A 23190-nucleotide genomic window follows, 5' to 3' on the forward strand; every position below is an offset into this window, starting at 1 on the left:
GACCCCGGGCCAAGCCATCTGGGGGACATAAGCAAAGAGAAAACTCCAATCCAACGGGATCCACCCTTGGTTTTGCTCTGCTGAACCTCCAGGTGGGGCTGATCCAGAATTGCTGGCCACTGGAACAGCAGCCTGGACACATCCCAGGGGGATGGTGTGATCCTTCCAGCCTCATCCTAAAAAAATAACCCTGTTGGCCTGTGCTTCCAGCCTGGAGAAGCAGCTGGGTGAGGACACATCCTCCTTAGGGTCTGCTCTTCTTCAGCCACTCCATCACAGTGCCTCAGCTACCAGCCTGGGAGGAGAAGGAAGGACAGCAGGAATCCCAGTGAGGTTGGTCAGAGCCAGAGCTCCTAAATCAAGACAAACTGTGACCCCACAGGCACCAAACCCACCCTGAGGAAAAGCAAACACAGCCAAGGAATCCATTTTTGGAGTCAGGGACACCATGCTCAGCACCCCCTCAGTATCCATCACCAGCAGGTGGAGAAAAGCTGGGGAGATACAGGAGCAGGGAGTGGATGCAAGGTGGCTGCCATGGATTTTGGGATCCTCAGCATCACAAGGATCCCCTGCCTGACTCTGTGGAGAGCAGGGAGTCCAGGATGCATCACCTGGGAGCCCCAAGGGGACATGAGGCACAAGTAGCACGATGGCAGAGCTTCTCATGGCAACAGCTGAGCCAGGATTTCACTTGTGATGCTGCCTCTGACATCAGAACTCACTGGAAAATAAATTGCAAGTCATTAATTCATTACTTTAAAATTATTAACTACAGCAACATTCACAGAAGGCACTCACAGGTCTGTGGGATGCCCCAGAATTACAGAAAAACTGTGGCTAAAAAAAAGCACTACAAACCTAAAGCATTTCAAAGCCACCCTCCTCTTTTTCAAATATTTTTTTCCTCTTTGCTGGTCAAGGATCCTCAGCCCAAATCCTCTTTGCCATAGCTGGACAGTGAAGCTCTCTGAGCAAAATTAGTTGACAGGGAATTTTTTTTCCTCAGAGTATGCAAATAAATATCAATATTCTAAACCACAGACCTCCCAGTGACTAAATATGATTTATCTTGAATTTATCTGAGAACTCAACAGCTTTGTCACGTATGTATAACAACAAAGAAACAAATTACAAAGGAAGAATTTAATTTTATTAGTTTTATTCAAAGCACAATGCATTCTATATCAATTTCTACCCGCAGCTCGTTTGATACATTGCCAAAACTTTGCATGAAGCTCCTTTTACTTCCCCATCAGGAAGAAGAGACATCACAGACTGGTTGTTTGGTTTGCTTTTAGTTGTTCCTCCCCACAGCCATCATTTCCAAACCATATCAGGGAAATCTGCTGAAAGGCACTGAAAGCTAAGAACACTTGAGCAACTCATCCAAATTTGGGGATTTTTAGGCATGAACTTGATACCTCAAGAAACAAGAAACCCCAACACTGTCCCTTTCCCACCACCAGGTAGCAGGTGCCAGGGGATTACTCAAAATACCCCTCGGATTTTACATCCACGAATACTTGCTCAGCAACCACGGGCACTTTGCATCCCAAACAGCTCCCAGACCACCCACCTCACATCTACATCCACCTGACAAGAGATTTTGGCACCCCACGTGTCTCACTTGTGGGTAGCCAGGAGCTGTGCCACCAGTGCCATCCCAGCAATGTTCTCTGGCATTTTGGAGATGTCAATCTCCCCACCCTGGGCATGATGCTGCACGCTGGGGACACTCGGGCAGCAGGACCAGGTCCTTCTCCAAGGTTTAAACAGGTTGGAAATCTCTCTGCCAGCAGTGGAAATCTGTCTCAGGCAGGATCATAAGATAAAAAAATGAAGGACTTTCAAACCAGGGAAGTTATTTTAAACTTGGTCAGAGGGATCTGCAGCTCTTGGAAGAACTTAGAGAGATGAGTAATTGTAGCTGCATTAAAAAACAAAACAAAACAAAACAAAACAATGGTGAACACAGCTTCAGCTGAGCCCTGCTGAGCAAGAATCCTGCTAATGCTGCTTCCTCCACCACCAGCAGCTCTGGGTGCCTGGCAAAGCTTTCTGCCACCCCAACCCAGAGGGTACAGGAAAAATACAACACAAATAATGGCTCAAACCTGCAGGGTGCTGAGCACTGACCCAAGCCAACTACTGAAGCACAGGCTTCCTTTAATGATGTGAATGCTGGAAGCTGACTAGGATTATTTTTTTCTGGACCAGAGCTTACGTTTTCAGCAACTGCAGGATCTCAGCTGAGGAAGGGTTCTCCAGACTTGTGCTGGATGTATCCGTCAGGCTGGGGGATGCCAAGAGGGCAGATGTCTTGGAAGAGCCATTGGACAAGCACCAAATAAACACCAAAATGCAAAGCTGTAACCAAAAGGAAACATCATCAGCTGCTTGCACACCTCTCACCAGCATCCCTGTTCTTGTCAGCAGTCAGAAGCAGAGATGGAGGTGCCAAGGCAGAGGGGACTGCCCCAGTCTGGTTGCTCCCATGCTGTCTGAAGTGCAGAGATGTACAGATGCATTGGAGGGAAGCATCTGGACACAGGGCAGGTTCATGTGGCAGCTGCCACCAGCCTCAGCTCCTGGGGACTTGGGGAACACTGACACGTGGGCTCCTACTTTCATTCCAGCTTGCTTTAGTTCCAAGAACAGGATTGCTCCAAATTGTACTGACAGTTAGACTCGATGATCTTGAAGGTCCTTTCCAAACATGATTATTCCATGGTTCTTATTTGTTGCTGATGTATCTGCTCCATCCTCAGGCAGAGCTGGTGATAGCAAAGGACTAGTACAGGGGGCTCAGACTAAAAGGCAAAGCAAGCTAAGCCACTCTTCCTACAAAGTATCTCGCCTCAGTGGGGTTGTGAAATCAATTACAAGGAAGGAGGGATCCCATTTAAACACAAAATACTGGTGGATGCTGTAGGAAAGTGTTTCACATCTTGATTACACTGAGGCAGCAGCTTTGTCAATAAACTGAGCCAGCTTCACATCTCTCTTGGTCAGTCCACCACAGTCGTGGGAAATCAGAGTTATCTGAACCTGTCATGAAGGAAAAGAAAGGGGTTATAAAGCCATTTTTATCTCTGCCACATAGGCTGAGCAGTAATTCACCAGGAATGCTGCTTGTCTGCAGTGAGCTGGTTTGACATGATGCTCCCTGCAAGCAGGATGCTCACGGCTCACGTAAACCAGGAGCCTTCATAGGTGAGGAGGCTTAAGAGAGCCTGAAGTCCAACCCAAGCAAGCCCCTTCCCAGCACAAACCAGGCTTTGCATTCTTGGGATTCATCCAAGAAGAGGTGTCCGATTAAATAACTCGTTCTTTACATTTAAATTCCACAGATCAGTTTCCTGAAGAACCTGGGCCCATGACCAAGCTGCCAAGAGCCAAGGCAGGGGCTCAAGCATTTTGTTAAAAACCAGCACCCTGAAGGTGAAAAAATTGTTGAGCTTGTTGCAGATTAATTTCAAAAAGAAAAACAAACGGGCTGGTGGTTTTGCTATGAGGCAGCTGCCTGCATGGGTTTGTTTAGGCTAAACCAGATGACAAGCTGGGTGTTACTTTGTCTCGCCTTCGACCAAGACTTTGGGAAGAGGGAGAAATAAATTCTGAATATTCTGAAAAACCAAGAAAATAATGAAGAGTAGGTGCTCAGGACTTTGCAATTGCATTGATCCCTGAGGCCGTATCACCACTACAAATATCTCAAGATGTCTTTAAAATCTCTAATCTCTCTATAAAGACAAAACCTCTTCCCATTCCCCTACCTCCTCCTTGCATATAAATGACAAAAAAAAGGCAGAGAGACTGGGCCAGTGGGTTGGTCTCCTTAGTCTGCCCTGCCTGTGATGAGGGCTGGTGAACACGTTACCTTGCTGTAGACATTGAACCACTCTGGGTGGTGATTCATCTTCTCTGCTTGCAGAGCAACACGTGTCATAAATCCAAAAGCCTAAGGAGAGAAAGAGCAAAGAGGAAAATCTTCCTCCACCTGCCAGGACTAGCAGCAGATCAGCAAAATTCACTCCAAAACCTCAAAAACTCCTAGAAATACTCCAGATTGCTGCACCTCAGGTTTGTGTGTTAAAGGAGCATGTCACCTTCTCCAGGCACTCAAGCATCTCCTGTGACATCTGAAATCATCCCCTCCAGACCCTGGGACATCACTTAGCTCAATGCTACTTACTCCAGGATTCAAAGCCACTGTGCAAGAGCCATGATTTTACCTTTGGCACCAACAGTGATGTTAAACATCCATCCCAACTCCCCCCTCCCTCACAGCATCTCAGAAACATGCCACTTCTAATTAAGCATCATGCCACACCACTCCCAGAAACACATCCTTCCTCATAACTAGTTTGTTATTTGTTTTACTTGGGGGTGGGGGAGGCAACAGGTGGGTTTGTCCCTCTGCTTTACAAGAAAATATATTCCCTTAAAATGAGTTAAAATAGGTTTGACAGAGCCCTCTGCCCCTCTATTTGGCATGGCACACTCCCCCAAGACAAGGATTTTATTCACAGGCTCAAGAAGAAAATAATAATAGCAGGCTCTTGCCAGCATACTTAGGAGCAAATCACCGTATTAGAAAGAAAATTAGATTGTCCATGTAAATCAAGACCACAATAACAGAGCAGGGCCTGAAGGGCTTCAGCGTGTGAGCAGGATGCCTCAAAGTCAGTGGGCTTTGTTCCTACTGAGCTCCATCCATCGGGGTTCAGGACCTGATTTAACATGCAAAGCAAAAGTAACATCCACCTTCTAGTCTGGTTTGTATTATAATACAAGCTCAACAAAGCCCCACCTGATTTAGGTAGCTTTTTAGAGCTAATTTTTGGAAGAGAATGTATATAAAGCCCACATTCCACCAAGCGATGGTCGTTTCAAACAAACATGTGGTCAATGAATACCATATAATGGTTGATAATAGCTTCAGTCTTTTTTCCTCCCACAAATTACAAAAACCCTTAAGAAAAAAAAAAAAAAAAAGAATCAGTGCCTGGATGAAGTATGACTTTGTTAGTGGTGTTGCCAGTCAAATGAATGCAAACGTTATAATCAGAGAAAATCATTCCAATGAGGTTTGTCATTTGGAAATCACCAAACTGTCAGCAATTAAAAAGCTTTTTCCTTTGACCCAAGAGCATTCCAAAATTTGGGGAAAATCTAAGTTTCCTTGAAGCTCTCGCTTGGTTTAGTTTTACTTCGAGTGAATAATTACTTTTAAAAATTTGCAAATGTTTCAGCAGCATGCTTTGAAGCAGAGAGCTCAAAGTTGTGCACTCGATGCTAGCTATGATTTGGAATGCTTCTGCATCAACAGTCCTGGAAGAAAAAAATTATTTAAATGGTTTTAAAGTGTCCACAGGCTAAATAGGAATGCTATTGCCACCCCAGCAATGTCCTCAGAAGTTTAAAACAGCAACTGCCTTTGTGCAACCCAGCAGCAAAGGGAAAAATCCATGAAGTGTATGAAAAGCCCCACCAGGTTCAGGTGTGCTCCACCCCAGCATCTGCCTGGGGTGATCCAAACCATGAAGAGGAATGAATCCTGGTGTAGAGGACCCTTCCCAGGACAATTCCTGCTGCTAGTTGCTCCAGCTGACCATGACTGTCCCAGCCAGGGTGATCTGGTGTCACAGCAGAGGCTGGAGCACAACCCCTCTCCCATGCATGCCCACCTTTCCACAAGCCCCACTCAGATAAGAGACATTCCTCCTCACTACACATCACCCAAAGCAACTTATTGCAATTTTAAATATTTTAATTATATGCAAAAAGTATATCCCACAAAGAAAAAAAGCTGTGGTCCTACCCAGCAATTTCACCAGCACAATCTCCATGAAAGCCCTAAATACTTCCTTTGCTAATTAAATTAATTGGAATGCTATTGTTTATGAATCACCTTTCTATGTGTAGAGCTGTAACCTTTCTTTGGGCAAATACAATTGGCTTGGGAAGGAAAAGATATTTAGGTTTGATTAGATATGAGAACACTATTACACAAAATCAGTTTGGACATTTCTTCACGTCTTGAAACTTGATCGGTAATTTGGTTTAATTGGTGATCAAGGAAACTATCTTGTGATCAATTAAAGTAATTACCACATTCCGGCAACACAACCAACCTTAATTTGAGCAGGAGTCTGCACTTCTTCAACTTTAATTAAAAATAATGAAAATTATTAAGCAGTCTGCAGGCCCAAGATCATTGTCAAGACTGCACTGGTGGGCAGAGTTTATCAGACCATCACACTTGGCTTGATGAAAGCAGGACAAGCACTTTACTCATGACAGTAAGACCCAGGACAAGCTTGACTTTCACTGTATTTATAACAAAGCTCTGCAGCCCCTTGGCCCCTGATGAGAATTTTTTCATTTTTGTCCTTGAAAAAAATAAGAAGAGGAGAGAGAAAGGATTTGTGTATGTTCTAGCAGCCATAAAGGAGTCTTAAAAGAGGCCTTGATGCAGTAAATATTATAAAGCATTGTGGTATGTCAGTATTAGGCAAATATTTTCAACCTAATCCTTTGAGGACATTTGGGCTAAAATAACATCCAGACATACAGGTTACTCTAAATAAGCACAGCACGTCACCCATGTCACAGAAGATTGCAGAGTCCCTGAAATGAACCACAAAGAGCACTAAAAGTCATGAGTGAAGTCATCCTGCAAAGACAAAGAGATGCCTTGGGTCTGCCAGGACATCTCTTACCCTCATGCCTCTTAAGATGCTGAAAGAAGGGACTAAAAATTCATGGTGTTTCAGTTGCAACACCACTTCTAAAATGGTTTTTAAACACTACCAGCCACAGCATGTCTCCAAGAGATAAAAATCAGGGCTACTCATAGAGGGACAAGTTAATGTAATAAAGTAAAAGAAAAAAAAAAAAGCAAAACAAAACCTTTTAAAAATGCAGTTATCACATCATGCTTCAGGACTGGCTAAACTGCTTTGGGAAGTGACAAAATAGGCTGTCACAAAGTAAGAATGAGACTGGGACAAGCAGGGCCAGACACTGCTGTCAGAAGTGGGAGGCAAGATGAAATTCCATCTACCCCTCTGTGCCACGAGACGCCGCACAGCTCCGGGAGAACCACAGGCTCCCGGAGCTAATCTGCTATTATTCTTCCTTTCACACTTCTTCAAGCAAGGAATCAATTCATCTTAATACTTCTTCAACTGGCTGCTCTCGTACAGTGCTTGCCAACATTATCTTGATGAGTTACACATCAAAGGAGCCTAGGTCGAGATGTCGTGCTAATACATCACCCGCCCGCGAGTCCCCAGTGATGGATCACCCTGGTGCATCTCCAGAACAAAGCAGCTGACAGTACTTGAGTCAAAAGTGGAGATACAGTTAGAAAAACAGCTGAAAGGCTCAGCAACATAACTGGAGAAACTTTTTTATTTATTTGCTTTGAAATGAGTAACACTCTGAAGCACGTACCCGGGGCTTCTTAAATCCTTTCGAAGGCTCAGCCAAGGAAACCATATGCTAATCACAAGTCCATTAAGGTTTCTGCCTCCCATCTGTCATTATAATGCCCGAGGTAGCATTAACCTTGACCTTCTGCAGTGCCAGGGCTACCTGTCTTCCCTTCCCCACCCACCCACCCACTCCTGTCTGTATCATTTATCAGTGGGAAGTGAATAAATCAAGCAGGTTATAGTGATGTTGTCATGAAAGGCAAGAGGTGACCATGCCTCACACATTTGCTTCCCATTCACCCCAGTGAATAGCACGTGTTCTCCTTAGCAGTTTGACACTTCAAACCAACAGTAAACTCAAATCCTTAAGGTTCACTTCCAAAGTTCAGAAGCTTTCAAATATCCAGCTGACGTTACTACCTTGCAGGGAGCTACGGGCCAGAAGATAAAAGGAAAAAGCTCTTAAAATAGCTGGACATGAAAGTCATGTTTAGCTAATCATGAGGGTTTGACTTAATCTCGTGACATTTTCTGCTGTGCTCTCAAGGAAAAAAATAAAACAAAACAGGGTTTGTTTTATTTTAATTCTGATTGCTCCATTAAGAAATACTTTTATATTATAAACACAAAAAATCATCTCACAAGGCCACAGTCTTTGTCTAAAAGTGGCAATGTAGTTAAAGCACAAAAAAAAGAGGAATCTGACTCGTATTTAGGAAGGTGATGGCAGCACAGAGGACAAGGTACTCATTTGCAAAGCCATGTGTCCATATTGGCATTCTTCCCTGTTGGCATCATCATCCTGCCCGACCCATCCTCAGGGTCATGAGATCCATGTGGAGTTTAATATTTTCCTCTTTTCTCCTGTTTTTTTGTTTCATGGTGTTTTGGGTTTTTTTCCCCTGTCTGGATCCATCCATGACATAAACCAGGGGAACACCTTCCCATTGATATTCCCCTTTTTACCATCATTCCAAGAAGAGACACACCTTAGGAATGCAAGTAACTCATGTCTCAAAACTGAGCTAAACTCCATTTATCCACATTCCCACCTCCCTGGTGAGTGTGCAACTCACAGACAAGCCAGCTCAGGTACTGCCCCTTCATGACCCTGCTCCCTCCATCCCACTGCATCCAGGCATGCTCAGTCAGCAGGGTCTGATGGTGAGCAACACCCAGACAACCACAGGGAGATAATTTGGGTTTTTTCTCCTCTTTTAACAGCTTGAGCAGCAAAATATTGTGAATGAAGGCAAACTTCCCATTCCCCAAGCCTTGCTCAGTATTGGGGATCAGTGCTCCTGCCTCTGAAGGACACTAACAAAGGGAAAGGATGGAAGAGGAATGCTACAGAGATACTGGCATGTACCTAGGTGCCATTTCACAAAACATGCAACTAAAATAAAACCCCACAACTACAATTCCCAACTTAATTGTCTAGGCTTTTCTGCGTTTACAATATCCTTTAAGATCCAGGGCTGGCTGCTGGCATCCCCCCCACTGATCTGCACACATCATTTATAAAAAGAGAAATGCTGCTTTGCACTCTAAAAAAAGTTACCTATTTATATTCCTATTCGAGCTGTAAACACTGCTCTCCATGTCAGATCTGCAGCAGTGTGTGTGAAAACCTTTACACCATGTCCTACAAAGAAGGCTGTTTCTGTCTCCCAACACTTGTTTACAATTATGTCAGTGAAGAAACTAGCTCACCAGCTCTATATCAAACATTTTTGACAGCAAAAGCACAAACACTGATCTATTCTAAGTAGCTTGCCACTCTATGTAGTCTTGGAAAAGGCATTCTTGCCTTTGATACTAAAAATGTTTATACTTCATACATTATGCAAATAGTTTTTATATATTAAGAAATAATGCAAGCAAAGCTCAAGTTAAATTAAATTCTTCGACCATAACCTTGCCAAAGCACTGATTTTCCTATAAAAAAAATTATTCCAATTTGTTGATCTTACATTGGATGAAACATACTGTAACAATCTTCATAATTTATGTCCTGTTGGGACACTATGATTTAAAGTAACATAATACAGACCAGCATCACTGCTAATCTAAACCACCTGACCAGATAAACAACAGTTTCCCCTTCCCTCTTCATCGAGGGTATTTCTGTTTATTGTCATATGATTTACCAATTTGAAGAACCTGAAGAATAAATGGAGGCAAAGAGAAGGGGAGCTGGGAGGCATGGCCTTTCCTCAACGGGGACAGCTCTCACCCAGGTGCCAGCACAATGTCAAGAGCTGCAGGAGATGACAGAAGGCAGTTTCAGGAATGCTGTCCCAGGAAAAAGCCCAGGTCACTGGGAAGTTTACACTCACTCTGCACAATCTAGACCAGGTGCAGCACCAGGACCAGCACCGTCCCAGAGGTGCTCAAGATGATGCTCTCTAAAAGAAGTTTTCATCAAGGGCTTCTTCACCAGCAAACCTAAGCCATGACATCACTTTGTCCTAAAGCAGGTGCAAGCAAAATTTGCCCCATCTGAGATGCAGACAGTCTGCAAACCAGGTACAAGTTTCCAGCTAAGGCCAAAGGAACACAGATAAAGGCAAGGCAAGGGACTAAGAGGAAGACAGAGCATGGTCTTTGCCTTCTTCCTTTGCTGATCCCCTCCTTTCATGTTCATGAAGTGTGTGAAACACCCTGGCATGCAATCTGCAAGACAAACCTCAACTTTAACTATGCCTCTTCATATCAGGGTTTTCATAACTGCTGAATTTAGACCTATTTTTCTCTTACTGGTGATACTACAGGATAAAACATCACAACTCTGAGCTTCTTCCTCATCACATCTTGACTTTTCCAGCAGCCTAAGTGCTGAGGTTCATTCTCTTCCTGTTCTTTTTATTACAAGAAATGATTGCACTTACTTGATTATTTCATTAACAGAAAGCAGATAATATTTTCAGTGATTCAATAACAGACTTCACACTAAAATTAATCAAACCAATCAAAAACGGAGCAGAAATGGAGTAGATGATGGAGTAGAAATGAAAGAACACAGAGAGGCCTCAAAGTAGCATAAGAACTTTTTTCTGCAAGTAATAAAAGTTTTCAGGCTAGACTCCACGGGGTCAATACAGCCTTATTATAAAATACATTAATTTGCTTTTAGGTAGATAAAATTAATTATAGTTTCCCATAAAAACAACTGTAGAATAAGTAAACATCCTGAAGTCCAAACACATCACATGGTGCTTGTGATACACCACTTCACAGAGAAATACAGAAAATGAATTTTTTAACCAGTCCCTTAGCATGCTAAACACAGATTCATAATTATTCTTTTAGTTACTAAAAATATAAATGTCCAAAATAAATTTTTGATAAAAAGAAGGAAAATTATCCCAGATTTCAGGACTGAACTAGAAGATGGAAGAAATCTCCAGCCATGTTGCCAGCTAAATGTAGCTCTCCACTTCCCAAGCCATTTCTGTGTGATTTGTTTACAAAAATGGAATAAAAAGGTTGCACTTAGAAGGTTTGCACCAAATAAAACAGCTCTTTCAAGAAGCATGACTTTTTTAAAATGAACTTTTTGCACCCTACCTAAAACATTCAATAACACAGCAAAGCCCAAAGCCCCCATTAACTGAGCACCTGCTAAAGCAATCAGCCACGTAAAATAATAAACTCTCTCGACTGCACAGCCAAAAGAACATTGATAATTTGATTTGTTAAAGCCAACGTTTGGCCCAGCAAGCCAAACCCCTGCCTGTACTGCAATAAAGCCATCACAGAAACCACTCTAAAAAAAAAAAAACAGGGATAAGGTGCAGCTAGTCCCCAGCTCAGACCTTTTGAATGTAGGTACCTGAACCCTCTGCTGAGGCACTGCCCACTCAGGAACTGTGCAGAAGAACTGAGTTTATTACCCATGGTGTGGATGGAGCAGCCCTGGCTATAGAACAAAATCCTACTGCTTTTTGTCCCCTCCATGTTTTGTCTTACTCATACACAAAGGAATGATTCCACTCTGTAGACATGAAAATGAAGCTCATGTGCCCATATATGATGCTGATAACACAGGGAGCACTCAGATAAAATTCTCCTTGGTCTTCTGGCCAAGATGACACACACTACCAGTTTAATATCCAGAATTTTTTCTGCAGAGTATCCAAGGGCAATCATACCCTGCCTCTGATAATCCTCTAAACCTCCATCATTTATGATCCTAAGAAAACATCAAAGAGTGATAAGAAAGCCATTGCTTTATGATGGATTAAGAGAAGCAGCGGCTGTTCTCATGACCATTTCATCTTCCACCATGCTCCTCTCCACTACACTGTCAGCTATTTTGTTTTGCTTTGTTGTTTTTTTTTTTAAACACAAGGTCAACAATTCAACCATGTTACCAAGAAATCCAATCACCCTCTTGGCCAAGTCAGGATCTCAAAGACTTAATACTATGAAATAAAGCAAACTGATGAATGTTCACCACAGACCTTGTCAGGAAATCATTTCATTCAACCAACCTACTGATTGCTACATTGTCAGAATAGGTCTTCATGTGTCATCTACTCTTATGGTAAATGACAAATGGGGGCAAGGAACTCAGGCAGACCTACCTGGGCTATCACTGGCAGGCTTTTCATCTATATTGCACTATAAAATTCAAACATTGTTTTGCTGACACATTTCAAGTCTAGAAGTGACAGATCCTTTGAATAAAGAGTAGGAGAGAGCAAGCATCTTCCCAGGTGACAGGTTTCTCTTTGGGGCATCCTTCAACCTCCAAGCAGCTGGGTACCTGTTTGCCATGCCCACTGTTTTCTACATGATCTGTAGCTCATCTAGACCTGTGCTTCACCTCCTGCTTCTGGTATTTAGAAGAATGGCTGGAGCAGGTCAAGGAGAAAGAGACAACTACATTAAGTCACATTATTAAGAGCCAGGCTCACTTCAAAATCAACAGCGTAGACAAACTACACTTAACATGTTCTGTTGCCTTCTGACCCTTCCATGTGCCCCAAAGCACATGCCTGGAAGTGGCACATCCAACGTGCAACGTTTTGAGAGGTTCTATGGGATTTTTCATCGTTTTGTTTTGGTTTTTTAATGAGACACAAGGGTTCCTCTGGGCAAGCCACGGTTTGTACAGTGACACATCTAGGGCCAGAGACACGGACTCACAAGGAGAGACCAACACTAATCTTGAGTCCTTCAATGAACATCAAATTTCTTTTAGAAATTCACGAGCACACCACAAAGGGAAAGCCATTGTGCACCCCTGATTTTTTATAAGATAGGGCATTACAACACACACATATAAACACAACAACCCTGGCCTGTACAGGTAACACCATTTTTTCCTTGCTGCAAGCACCCACCCTCTTTGTCATGGAATAAAAATCCTCCCAACCAGGGACACTTTGGACATACACAGACATATATTTATCCACCTCCTGTTACTCCCATCCCAGCAGGAAGAAAAATCACACCAGGTCACAAAATCAGGATTTGCCCCTCTGATCCTAGGAATAAAAGCCATTTCCCAACAAAGCACCCTGAGCAATACACAAACCCAACAGTGTGGTGCTGACTCAGCACAGGGCTCCCTGCCCACCAGCTCATTCCCCACCAAACCCCCCTGAGACATCACAGCCACCTTTATGGTTGCACAAAGCAGTTTTACATTTCAGCCCAACAAAATTAAAGGAAGAAAAAGCCAAAGGGAAGAGAGAAAAAAGGAGACCCCAAAAACCAAAACCAAAACAAACCATCAAGCAGGTTTGTAGCTTTCGAAGGAGGGAATGAAAAAAAAAAATTACACTCTCCTCACCCTGATAAACTGCCAGTGGCTTTTCCCAAGCAGATGTAACGTTTTAGCCCAACGTGCTTGTTTGTGAAAGGAGTAATTCTGATCAAAACCCCCGCCAATTGCAGCCAGCAGAAGAGCTGCACTTCGTCACATTAATCCGCCCTGACGGGGAGCGGCCAGCGGAGATTCCTACTGCCAGAGGAGCAGATGCGAAAGGTCAGGGCTGGCCCACGACTTCAAAACCCTTAACGTGTAAAACAGTGTGCATTAAAGCCTGAAACGGCTCAGGGCAGGATTAACGGATGTCCGCTAAGTGGGTTTGATGTGCTTTCGGTGAGTAATGGTTAATTTTTTGCCATGGGGGTGTTGCAGTTTTATTTGAGTTTCTTCTCCGCCAGCCGGAGTCCATTTTTAATTACAACTGCAGAGGAGAAAATCCCCAAGCGTGGCTCTCCTTCGTGGGAGGACACGAAAGTGAGAGCTGCTGGGAGTGAAATGCAGGTTATGATTTAAAAAATAGAGCTGGGCCTTATTCCAAAAGCAAGGGGATGCAAGAGGTTAAATTATCAAGGTGGTGATTTAATCAGCATCTTTCCGGCACCCCCATAAAACTAAAATTCAGTGCAGAAAGAGTTGCAAGACATCAGGTTTCCTTAACTGGAAAGGTAAAAAAATTGAGTGACCTCCTTCTACAGAAAAAGCAGTATCAGTGTTGCTTGTGCTCTCCCAAATGAAGGTGTCCAGCTGAATTCAAACCCACTGAATTTTCCATTCATTTTCCAAAGATGGCTTTAACAAGGAAAGGGCCCAAACTTTCATAAAAATCAAGGTGACCTGCTCACATTTGCTCTATTTTGGTAACCCACATGGCTGCTCGAATGTTGGTTCTGTTTAACTCCAACAAAATGAACAATCAATTTGTGGAGCTAAAGAAGAAAAGAAAAAAAAAAGAAAAAAAAAGAAACATTTCTTCTGCTCCAAATCTACAAGACAGCTTGTGAAATCCAAAAGGCACTCTGGCAAATAATTACTTTTGCACTTCCAGATCAGTGCACGCACCAAGCATAAGGCAAATGCTGTAATTATTTTTATTCAAGTGATAATAAATCTATCTCTTAAGGAAAGTTGTTTGCATTAGAGCCAACTGGAGAACAGCCCAAAGGTCAGCTGGGCAGATTTAACCAGGGGCCTGCTTAAATGGAGATACAACAGGTCTACTTGGTGGGGCAAAGTCAGCAATTAGAAATGCCCCCACCCTCAATTATTATAAACAATAAAATAATGGTTTATTCTAAGGAGAAGTAGGACTTAGCTCATCAAGAAAATGAGCATCTTTAATTACAGTTAAGTCACAACAAGAAAAACAAGCCTGATGCAACCTGTGTGACACCCAGGATGGGACATCTTGCATGATGAAGGAAATGATGGACCCATGCCCACTCTGAGTCTTCACCTTAAACACGACTCATTTTATTTAAATATGATTAAGGTCATGACATTTTAAATAATCCTAGCAGCCTGATACTGGTGGTACTGCCAGGAGATGATATCCTGCAGTATGGAGAGGAGCAACCACTGCTGACCACCTGCTTGACTTCTATCAAGCATTAACTTCTCACGTGCTTTACAGCCATAAAGTTGTAGCAAAGGGACTGAAGGACACAACGACAGTCCCCAGATGTATAAGGAAAGGCTAATTGTGAAGGCCTTTTGAAGACCTAAGAGGCTGCTGATGCACCAAGGCACTCTATTTAAAAGAGAAAAATGTTGCCAACTGCAAAACATCGGTCTGAAAATATTCTGGACCACTGGATGACTTTACACATGGTTTTGTGCCCACCAGCCACTGTACCCACCAGCTGTGCTGACCATCAGAAGAAAATAAATCCTGTATTTACTATTTCTCAGCACCAATAACATATTTCCACCACTATGAACCTCCTAGCTTTGCAGAACTTCCCATGTGTAGCAACCCCCTGGCTGCCAGTTCACTGGGAGCATCACTGTAAACAGGATGAGCCCACCAAGGCACCTGTGTCATCTCCTCCTTGAAGTCCAGGGAAGGTGCTGTAAAGTTTCAAACAAATTATCTACCCAGAACTTCTCCTTTCATTTCACCCAGAGCAGGAGCTCCCTGCTTCCCACGGACAGAGCCAGATGGCTGTGGGGGCAGGTGGACCATGTGCAGGTCCCATAGCTGCACCTTCACCCTCCAACTCACCAGCCTGGAGGCAAAAGGGTTATTTATTTGGTCATTCAGGAGAAGAAACTCAAGGAAGGTGTGACCATCCATTAATCATGTATTTTTCCTGTGCTCTGCTTTGAGACACTTCATTGTCTCCATTTCAGCTTGCAGGTTAACCTTCTGCCAATCCCCCAAAAATTCCCTATCAGTTTCTAATAAAGGAAAATGTCAACAGGAAGATAGGCCAGAAATTCATTATTTTCAGATACAAAGATTTTTCTCAACTCTGCAAAACCACCCATAAATCATTCTGATTTATTGTAAATCAGTTATATTGTATTCATAAAGGTGGGGAAGTAAGTGAACACTCTAACTACCACAAGAAATACTTTCATAACTTTGCAGGTGCACCAATCACAGCACATGGGAGAGGATTCAGAGGATAAAGGAAAACTGAGCTGCTTAGGAACGATTATATGAAAACCAGCAACTACCTAGGTGGATAAGAAGTAAACCCATGTATTTTCCTTCAAGAGGCAATCCAATGCAAAAGTGTAGAGGAGGGAGGGAGGAGATGTATACTACATTAAAAATAGCAATTCCCCCCAGTGAATGAAAACAGGTTCCTCACTTGATTAGCACAAAGTGACAGTCAGGGGCTGAGGCTGCTCTGGCTTTGAGGTTAAACACAACTGACACAGGCTACACCTGAATTCAATCAAGTCCCCCAGCTCTGAGAAGATTCACACACGAGGACTAAATTTGTCACAAATGGGTTGGTTTCCGATCCTCCTGTAGCCAACTTGCTTTATTCTGACCCCCATTTAACAAATCAACTTAATGGGTACTGGGAGTGCCATAAAACTTAACAATGGAGTGATTTTTAACTTTTAAAATATAGTTATGAAGTAAAATGTTGGAGAGGTCCTTCAATACTGGAAATCAAATTAAATCTAGACATTTTTTAACAGTCTTGACAGATATAATCCTAGTTACCATGTAAATTTATGGTAAGCTGCTGTGATATTAGCCACAGGTGCTACTTTTAATATATGGCCCGCATCTGGCTGGGAATAAAATTTCTCAGAGGACTGCAAATGACCTCACTATCAGACAATGGAGAAGAAAAAACACCCACAAGACCACTGTGGCATATAAAAAGCTGGAGATGTGGTCCACAACCAAATATTTAGCATAAAATTCATCTTAACTCTGCAGATTGGAGGTTAGAGGATATCGTGTTTTCAATACGTAAAAGGCGTGGATGCATTTCAGCCAAATGGGAAAAGATTAAGTACACAAAGCAGCAAGGAAACACACTGCCTACATATATAAAAACAAATTCTCCAATCTTTGATCAATGCAAAAGACAAAGCAACGTGCCAGAAGTAAAAAAAAGGTAAGTATCAACACAGATTACATTACAGGGACTGGCACCAAGTCCCAGCATCAAAACAAATTAAGAGTATTCATCGCACAGATGATCCAATTCAGTTGTATGTGTGAGATATAAAACAAGATTGATCCACTCAAAGAGGCATGGAAAATAATTGGCATTTCAATGAGAGGGAAAAAAAGGCATCTGCCATAACATGCTCTATCTGATTTCTCTTTCCTGGCTTTCAAGCAAAAGAGCTTGTGAATTTGGAAAGGAAATGCAAAGTGAGAATAGTAATGTATTTAATACTTCTAGATTTTTTTATGCTCATCTTTAAATAAGTTCTCATGAACCCCAGAGTCCACAAGTGCAACCAAACACATGTGCTTCTACTCCTGCTGCACACATCCTCCAAAGTGTTTCCTTACTGTCCCCTCCACTCAGGCTCATCTTTCACCTGGGTCCTGTCACCCCCAAAACACACTTAAAGTAGCTTTTAAAACTCTTAGAGCATTTGATTTCCTGTCATTTTATAAAATGACATTAGAGCTATTACAGAGACTTCCTACATAAATTTTCTTTTTTCTTTTTTTTTTCTTCTTTTTTTTTTTTTTTAAAAAAAGAAACAACCTTAATTAAAAACTTACTCTATAAAAGAAAGCAGCTGTAAATGCTGAACCTGACCATCAGTGAACATGCCCACCTTTGTAATTTCCTAACTGCATTTTCTGCCTTGGCGTGATTACTGAAGGAAATGCAATCACACAGGCAGTTGCCCCTTAAACCCTCTGGTCAAATCCAACCAACTTTGACAAGAGACATGGAAGTCACAGAGTTAGGATGTTCCTGCAAATTTGGCAAACACGAACAGCTGGGTAAGGGACCCAAACACAGCACTCAGGGCTCTTTACAGATGCCCAGTGCCTGCCCAGCTGGGATCAGCCTCAGGACAAACCTGGGGAAAATTCTGATTTTTTTAAGCCAGGTCTGTCCTCTTTGCAGGATGACACCTCCTGAAGTGCACTGACCTGAAAAGCTGAGATATTCCAGGAAATTCCTAAAATACAGGCCAGGACTTTGAGGACCTCGGCAGCCCTTTCCTTCCTTGATAACTTCAGCAATAGTCCCAACATTTCTGCAGCTTCTGAGTTTGCTGAGCTGGAGAATAACTGGGAGAAGTTACCAGCATGGTCAGGAAGCACAAATTAACTTTCTGTCCTGATTCTGAATTTTGCTTGGGCAGACTGGAAGCAGAGAGCTTGTCCACAGCTGGAAGAGAAACATTTTGTTTCAGTAGCACAAGACATGACCAGACAAGAGTGTGGCTTCTCAGTGCTACAGTCACTCCAAAGTTTTTTCTCATTCCTACAGACAGGGAAGGAGGATCTGAGCAAGCTCCCTGAGGGGGCTGTGAGGTTTAGGGAGGTTCACCAGCACACCAATGCATGGCAGGGACGTGCCCTGTCCAGGACACTGAGATCAGCACATGGTGTGCACCCACAGCAGTGTAATCCACAAAGGGTTTCTAGCTGGGATCTCAGGATGGTTTCCAGCTCGTTTCATAGAACTGTACCACCAAAGCCCGATGAAAATGTATCTTCAGACAAAAAAACCAGCACCAGCACTTTCTCATTCTGGTTTCCAAACTAATTCCATAAGCCAGAAGTGTCATTAGCTTGTCAGCCTCAGAAAGGCAGCCCATTGCTGTTCTCTTTTAACCGAGCTAATCTCAGCCTGAAAGCTTCAAGAATCTAAGTAACTCTTGTTTCACAGAAGTTTCATTTCATTCTCATGCTGAAAATAATATACATAAACCAAACTCATGTCTACACATTTGCACGACTTTATAATAAAAGTTGTGTTTATATTCTTAACATCTGTTGACATACACAGACTTTGTAAACCTGGCATAGATTTTAAAGCCACAGAATTTTTCCATGCATCACGAACATTATCTGAGAGAAGCAATAAAAAAGAGCAATGAATACATTAATCATACCAATATCATCTGCAAAACATAAATCTGAAATACCTTTCATGTCAGCTCAACTATTTTTTTAACACACCTGATTTTACACAATCTGGAAAAGGGCAGCAGGAGGATCGCTGAGGAAATTATGTTTCTCAGTGCTCTGACTTTTACTAAATACTTGCACTTTAAGTAGTGTAAATAGAATTATTTAGTGAAAAGAAAGGAGTTGTACCTACAAGTTCTAATTTTTTCAATGCAAGACTAAATTCTCCCACAGAACAGTGCAGGTATCACTCTGCTATTGTCATTTGCTCCCTAGGTTGTAATAAACACAAGATTTACTAACAGTTGTTGTAAACGTTCTGAAGTCAGTTCTCATTTCTGCCTTAAATGACATCCATGAAGTACAACCAAGAATGAAACAGACTGTATGAATATCTCCCAAACAATCCCAGTGTTTGTTGTTTTTAGAAGCATACTTTCCACAAGGACATATCCTGGACACATGAATTCATGCTTCATAAATTACTATGAAGCATATTTAAATACACTCTATTTTCTATATTTCTACTTTCTATCCATCAATCTTTAAATCAGGAAGATGTATGAATATTTACTTATGTTGTAAAACAACAACTTTGTAATTTTTTGCCAGTGGGGATGCACTGATTTGTCCCTTGACAAAAGGTCAGGGGACCTGAAGTCCATCTGATAAAGCTGACTTATTATTTACAGTGTGCAAACCCACTTTTTTATTAACTTGGGGAAAAAAGTCACTTTGAGTCCTGCTGAACCAACAAAGACTTTGACCAAGACCCAGAAGACTCTGCTTCATGAATATTCAAAGCACAAAGGCTGAAAATCTCAACTCTTCCCAGGGTTACTTCTATCTCCAACATGTTCCTGCTCTCCAAGGAGCTGCCTGCACATCTCACCAAGGTTTCATGAAGCACTTTCTCTCTACTGCCTGGGATTTCTTTACCATAACAGCTATTGCTTGAAATGGCAAAAAAAAACCCAAACAAACCCAAAATTAAAATCATTGGAACATGACTTTTTTTAAAGCCATGTCATGATACCTCAGAAGACAATTTTTCAGGGGCAGGTAACTGACCACAAATCTCAAGACAAATTCTGTATTTCCAAAGGAAGTTCATAACTCATGTCCAAGCTGTGGTCTTGTGAGTTTGAGGCTTGGTTCAGGATCCTGTTAGCAAATAAAAACCCAACAAAGTCTAACCAACATCCTGACATGCTGAACACATTGCGAGATCAGCCACCAGGATTCACACAAGAATATACTAAAATATACTACGTTTTCCTCACCTGATCTGCAAAAGTTTCTGTTCTTATAATTACACATTTTTCTCAGGTTTTCCCTGACAAGAATGAACCCCACTGCCCATCATTTCCAGGATTCATTTACAACTGCTAGTGATGAAAAAAAAAAACAACCCAAAGCCAGGAACAAGTATTATTTGTCTAATCTCATAGTATCAGCCCTGACCTTTACACTAATATTATAATCAATAAATTGTAATATTAGAAAAAAAAAATCCCACAACAACTACAAAATTGAATTAATTTAGTCTACCTTATGAGCTCAGAATCAGACAACAATCTGTTGGGGCAGACCCAAGAGGGCTTGGTCCCACAAGGATACTCCCAGATTTCTGAATATAGTTATTTTCCCATCAGGATCACATAGAATTTAAAGAAATTATATTTCATTTATATGAAAAGTGGTATATAATAATAATTACCTGATTAAAATTTTTGAAATTGAACTCTTTGTAGATGGCATCTCTTTCACCCAACTCAGACCAGCCTGAAGCTTTGAGATCAAGTAAAACTTGGCTCCTCTCCTCTGTTGTTAACCAGTGAGACTGAGAAGACTATCGAGGAAAATAAAAAATACAAACATGATACAAGTGAGGTTGAGGCTCTCTTTAACACAACAATAAGAAAACTACATGATGAAACTGTGGAAATGTATTATAAAAAAGGTAAAGAGTTGGAAAATTCACTGTTTCTCATTGTTTATCATTTAGCAGCCCAGCAGAACTTAAACCAGCCAAGAAACACTATTTCTGTCAGGTCCATTAAGTTAGCTAAATGCTTTTGTACAAAACTAGCAAGGAGTGACAGGCTCCTGCACAGGAATGCACACAGTCTTCAGCATACCTGTTCCCATCACTCCTTCATCAGAATTACCCAGATGCTGTTACAACAGAATTAATTTCCAAATGTTCCATTCTTCCATCTAAATAAGATATTATTTACATTGTAAATATATAATTGCAAAGCTAAAAGGGATAGCAGGTTAATACCTGTAATTTGAACGACAGAAGCAAAATAGGAGATTGAATTCTACATCACTTGTATGTGGTTATTCCTCAGAAAGTGGGAATAGATTTAAAGATAGCAAGCAACAAAGAGCTTTTTAAATAACAATGAAAGGGAAACAAAATTTACAATATAGACACAGTTTTGAGATGTTACTGGTATAAGCACTAGATTCTGCAAAGCACATATGTTTAAATAAGTCTTCTTTTAAGTAAAAGAAGTTCTTCTGAAGCCACGAACAGATTACACCCTCTGCTTAAATATCTGAATCAGCGTCTGAACCGTGTCTGAGATTGGAGCCAGACCCAGAGACAGACAAAAATCCTACAGGGCGTTTGGAAGTGGTTTAATATTTTTCCTAAAAGCAGAAACTACAGGCATGAGTGATTCCTTAGCAGATATTCTAAGAGCTGGTTCTCAAACTCATATTACAAATGCAATTCTTTAATGGGAAGAACTTTTCTCATTACTACAGCAAAATTCAGATTGCTTTAGTCTTTATGTTAGCAGATAGCAGAGCCTCGTGAGAACTTCCAGAAGCAGTGCTGCTCCAAAAGTTCACTCTGGCATGGCTGGTTTGCCAGTACTCACCTCCAGCTCAGAGATTTTTTGACTTTTGGATTGCCCGCTAGTGCTGGAAGTTCTGCTGCAGAGCCCAGTGCCACCAGGTGGGGCTGCGAGCCCAAGCAGAGCAGGAATTAATGGAATTAAAGAGACCTGAGCATGGCTTTAAAATGCAGGATGGCCGAGGAGCAACATTTTCACTGATAAGGGACAAAAAAAAAACCCTAAGCGGGATAAATCTACCTAACAGCATCTCTGCCACCGCTTGTGTTCAGTGGGATACATCCAGCCCAAAGGGTGAGCTTTACAAGGTCCCCAAATTTAGGCTCTTTACACTTCCAATCCAACTTTGGACTTGCAAAAACACAAATACTGGGTTCCTTGTTGCTATAACCAGTTGCAGGCGTGAATTTCTTCCACTCTTCTTTTTCCAAGCAGATACAAATCTTGCCAAAGGTAACGGCTGGCTTGAAATGTATTATTTTATCTAACACAAGATTAAATTAGGAGGCTAATTTAGGAGGTGGTGTTTTTTTTTAATAGCAGGACTGCAACCAGGAGGCAGCTGAGATGTTCTCAGCTAAGTTATAGGGACATTGCAGGTACCTTCCTAAGGACTCCCCAAAACACACAGGTGATGCTGGGACTGGAAATCAGCTCATAGAGTTTTTAATGCAATACAGTGTTTGATGAACCCTGGAGCACACCAGTGGCAGCTTTTTGCTTAGGTTGCAAAGGCCACGTTCCAAGCGAGACCTTCCAACACTAACTATACCGAGAAATGCAGCAGAAAGCAGCAGGAAATTGCTTGTAAATGGAAAAAAACGAAGGTGGGAGATGCCATTTGCAGTTTCACCCCCCCGAATGGAGGACAGTACAGACCACCGGGACCACAGGATGGGTTGAACCTGGGTAATGGATCGTTAATTGGGAAGAAGCTTTGGGGAAAACAAGTGTCATCGATTACATAAAACTCAAGATAAAATATTCCACGCTGGAGGGATGGGGGTCTGAACCAGCGTGTGCAATTAGTTATTAGCGCCTTGTTAATCATCTATCACGCCGTGGGGCGGGGAACTGAGGGAGCGAAGGCTGCACCCCGAGCCTGCGGGGCCGTGGTGGGGTCTGTGGGCGGCTTCCCCCCCCCATCCCTTCCCCGGCATCTCCCCGTCCTCCCGCCCGCCGGCCCCGCCGCCCCTCACCATGGCAGCACCGCGGCTCCAGCCCGCCGCCCGCCGCGCTCCCAGCAGCGCCAGCCTTAGCCCGGCCCCAACCCCTGGCATGGCCCCGGTCCGGCTTCGGGTCCGGCTCCGCCTTCCCCTCTGGGGCAGAGAGAGGCGGCGGCTGCGAGGCGGGACACATCGAGAGCGGAACGGGGGGGGAAATGGCGGGAGGGGGAGGAGACCTAAAATGGCGGCGGGGGGGATGCGGGTGGAGGACACCTGTCCCGGGAGAACAGAGCTGGGTTCTGAGCCTCCGGTCCCGGCGTCCCAAGCCCCCCGGTGACAGGACACTGCG

At 42.6% G+C, this 23190-nt stretch overlaps 1 protein-coding gene across 5 annotated transcripts; it reads right to left on the reverse strand.

The window, feature by feature from the left end:
• Nucleotides 1-1201: 1201 nt before the first annotated feature.
• On the reverse strand, nucleotides 1202-23040 carry PCBD2 (pterin-4 alpha-carbinolamine dehydratase 2). Of its 5 annotated transcripts, none has more exons than XM_030459088.1 (4): nucleotides 22875-23040; nucleotides 20526-20657; nucleotides 3884-3964; nucleotides 1202-3051 (listed from the first exon to the last, which is right to left on the reverse strand). In XM_030459088.1, exons 1-4 carry the CDS (start codon nucleotides 22953-22955, stop codon nucleotides 2956-2958), a joined length of 390 nt encoding a protein of 129 aa, XP_030314948.1. In that variant the 5' UTR covers nucleotides 22956-23040; the 3' UTR covers nucleotides 1202-2955. The 5 variants fall into 5 exon arrangements, with proteins under 5 accessions (XP_030314948.1, XP_030314952.1, XP_030314949.1 ...); XM_030459092.1 differs by lacking the exon at nucleotides 22875-23040 and adding an exon at nucleotides 21093-21126; XM_030459089.1 differs by lacking the exon at nucleotides 20526-20657 and having other exon boundaries at nucleotides 22875-22963.
• Between the last annotated feature and the right edge of the window lie 150 nt (nucleotides 23041-23190).

The sequence above is a fragment of the Calypte anna genome, chromosome 13, assembly GCF_003957555.1.
Source record: "Calypte anna isolate BGI_N300 chromosome 13, bCalAnn1_v1.p, whole genome shotgun sequence".
NCBI lineage: Eukaryota > Metazoa > Chordata > Aves > Apodiformes > Trochilidae > Calypte > Calypte anna.

Bases quoted from the DNA above. Each gene is read 5' to 3' on its own strand.
- PCBD2 (XM_030459088.1), bottom strand. From the start codon at position 22,955: ATGCCAGGGGTTGGGGCCGGGCTAAGGCTGGCGCTGCTGGGAGCGCGG. The intron at 20,658-22,874 runs GTGAGGGGCGGC...TTTCCTCGATAG, and splicing joins GGAGCCGCGGTGCTGCCATG to TCTTCTCAGTCTCACTGGTT. The intron at 3,052-3,883 runs GTAACGTGTTCA...CCTTCATGACAG, and splicing joins GGTTCAATGTCTACAGCAAG to GTTCAGATAACTCTGATTTC.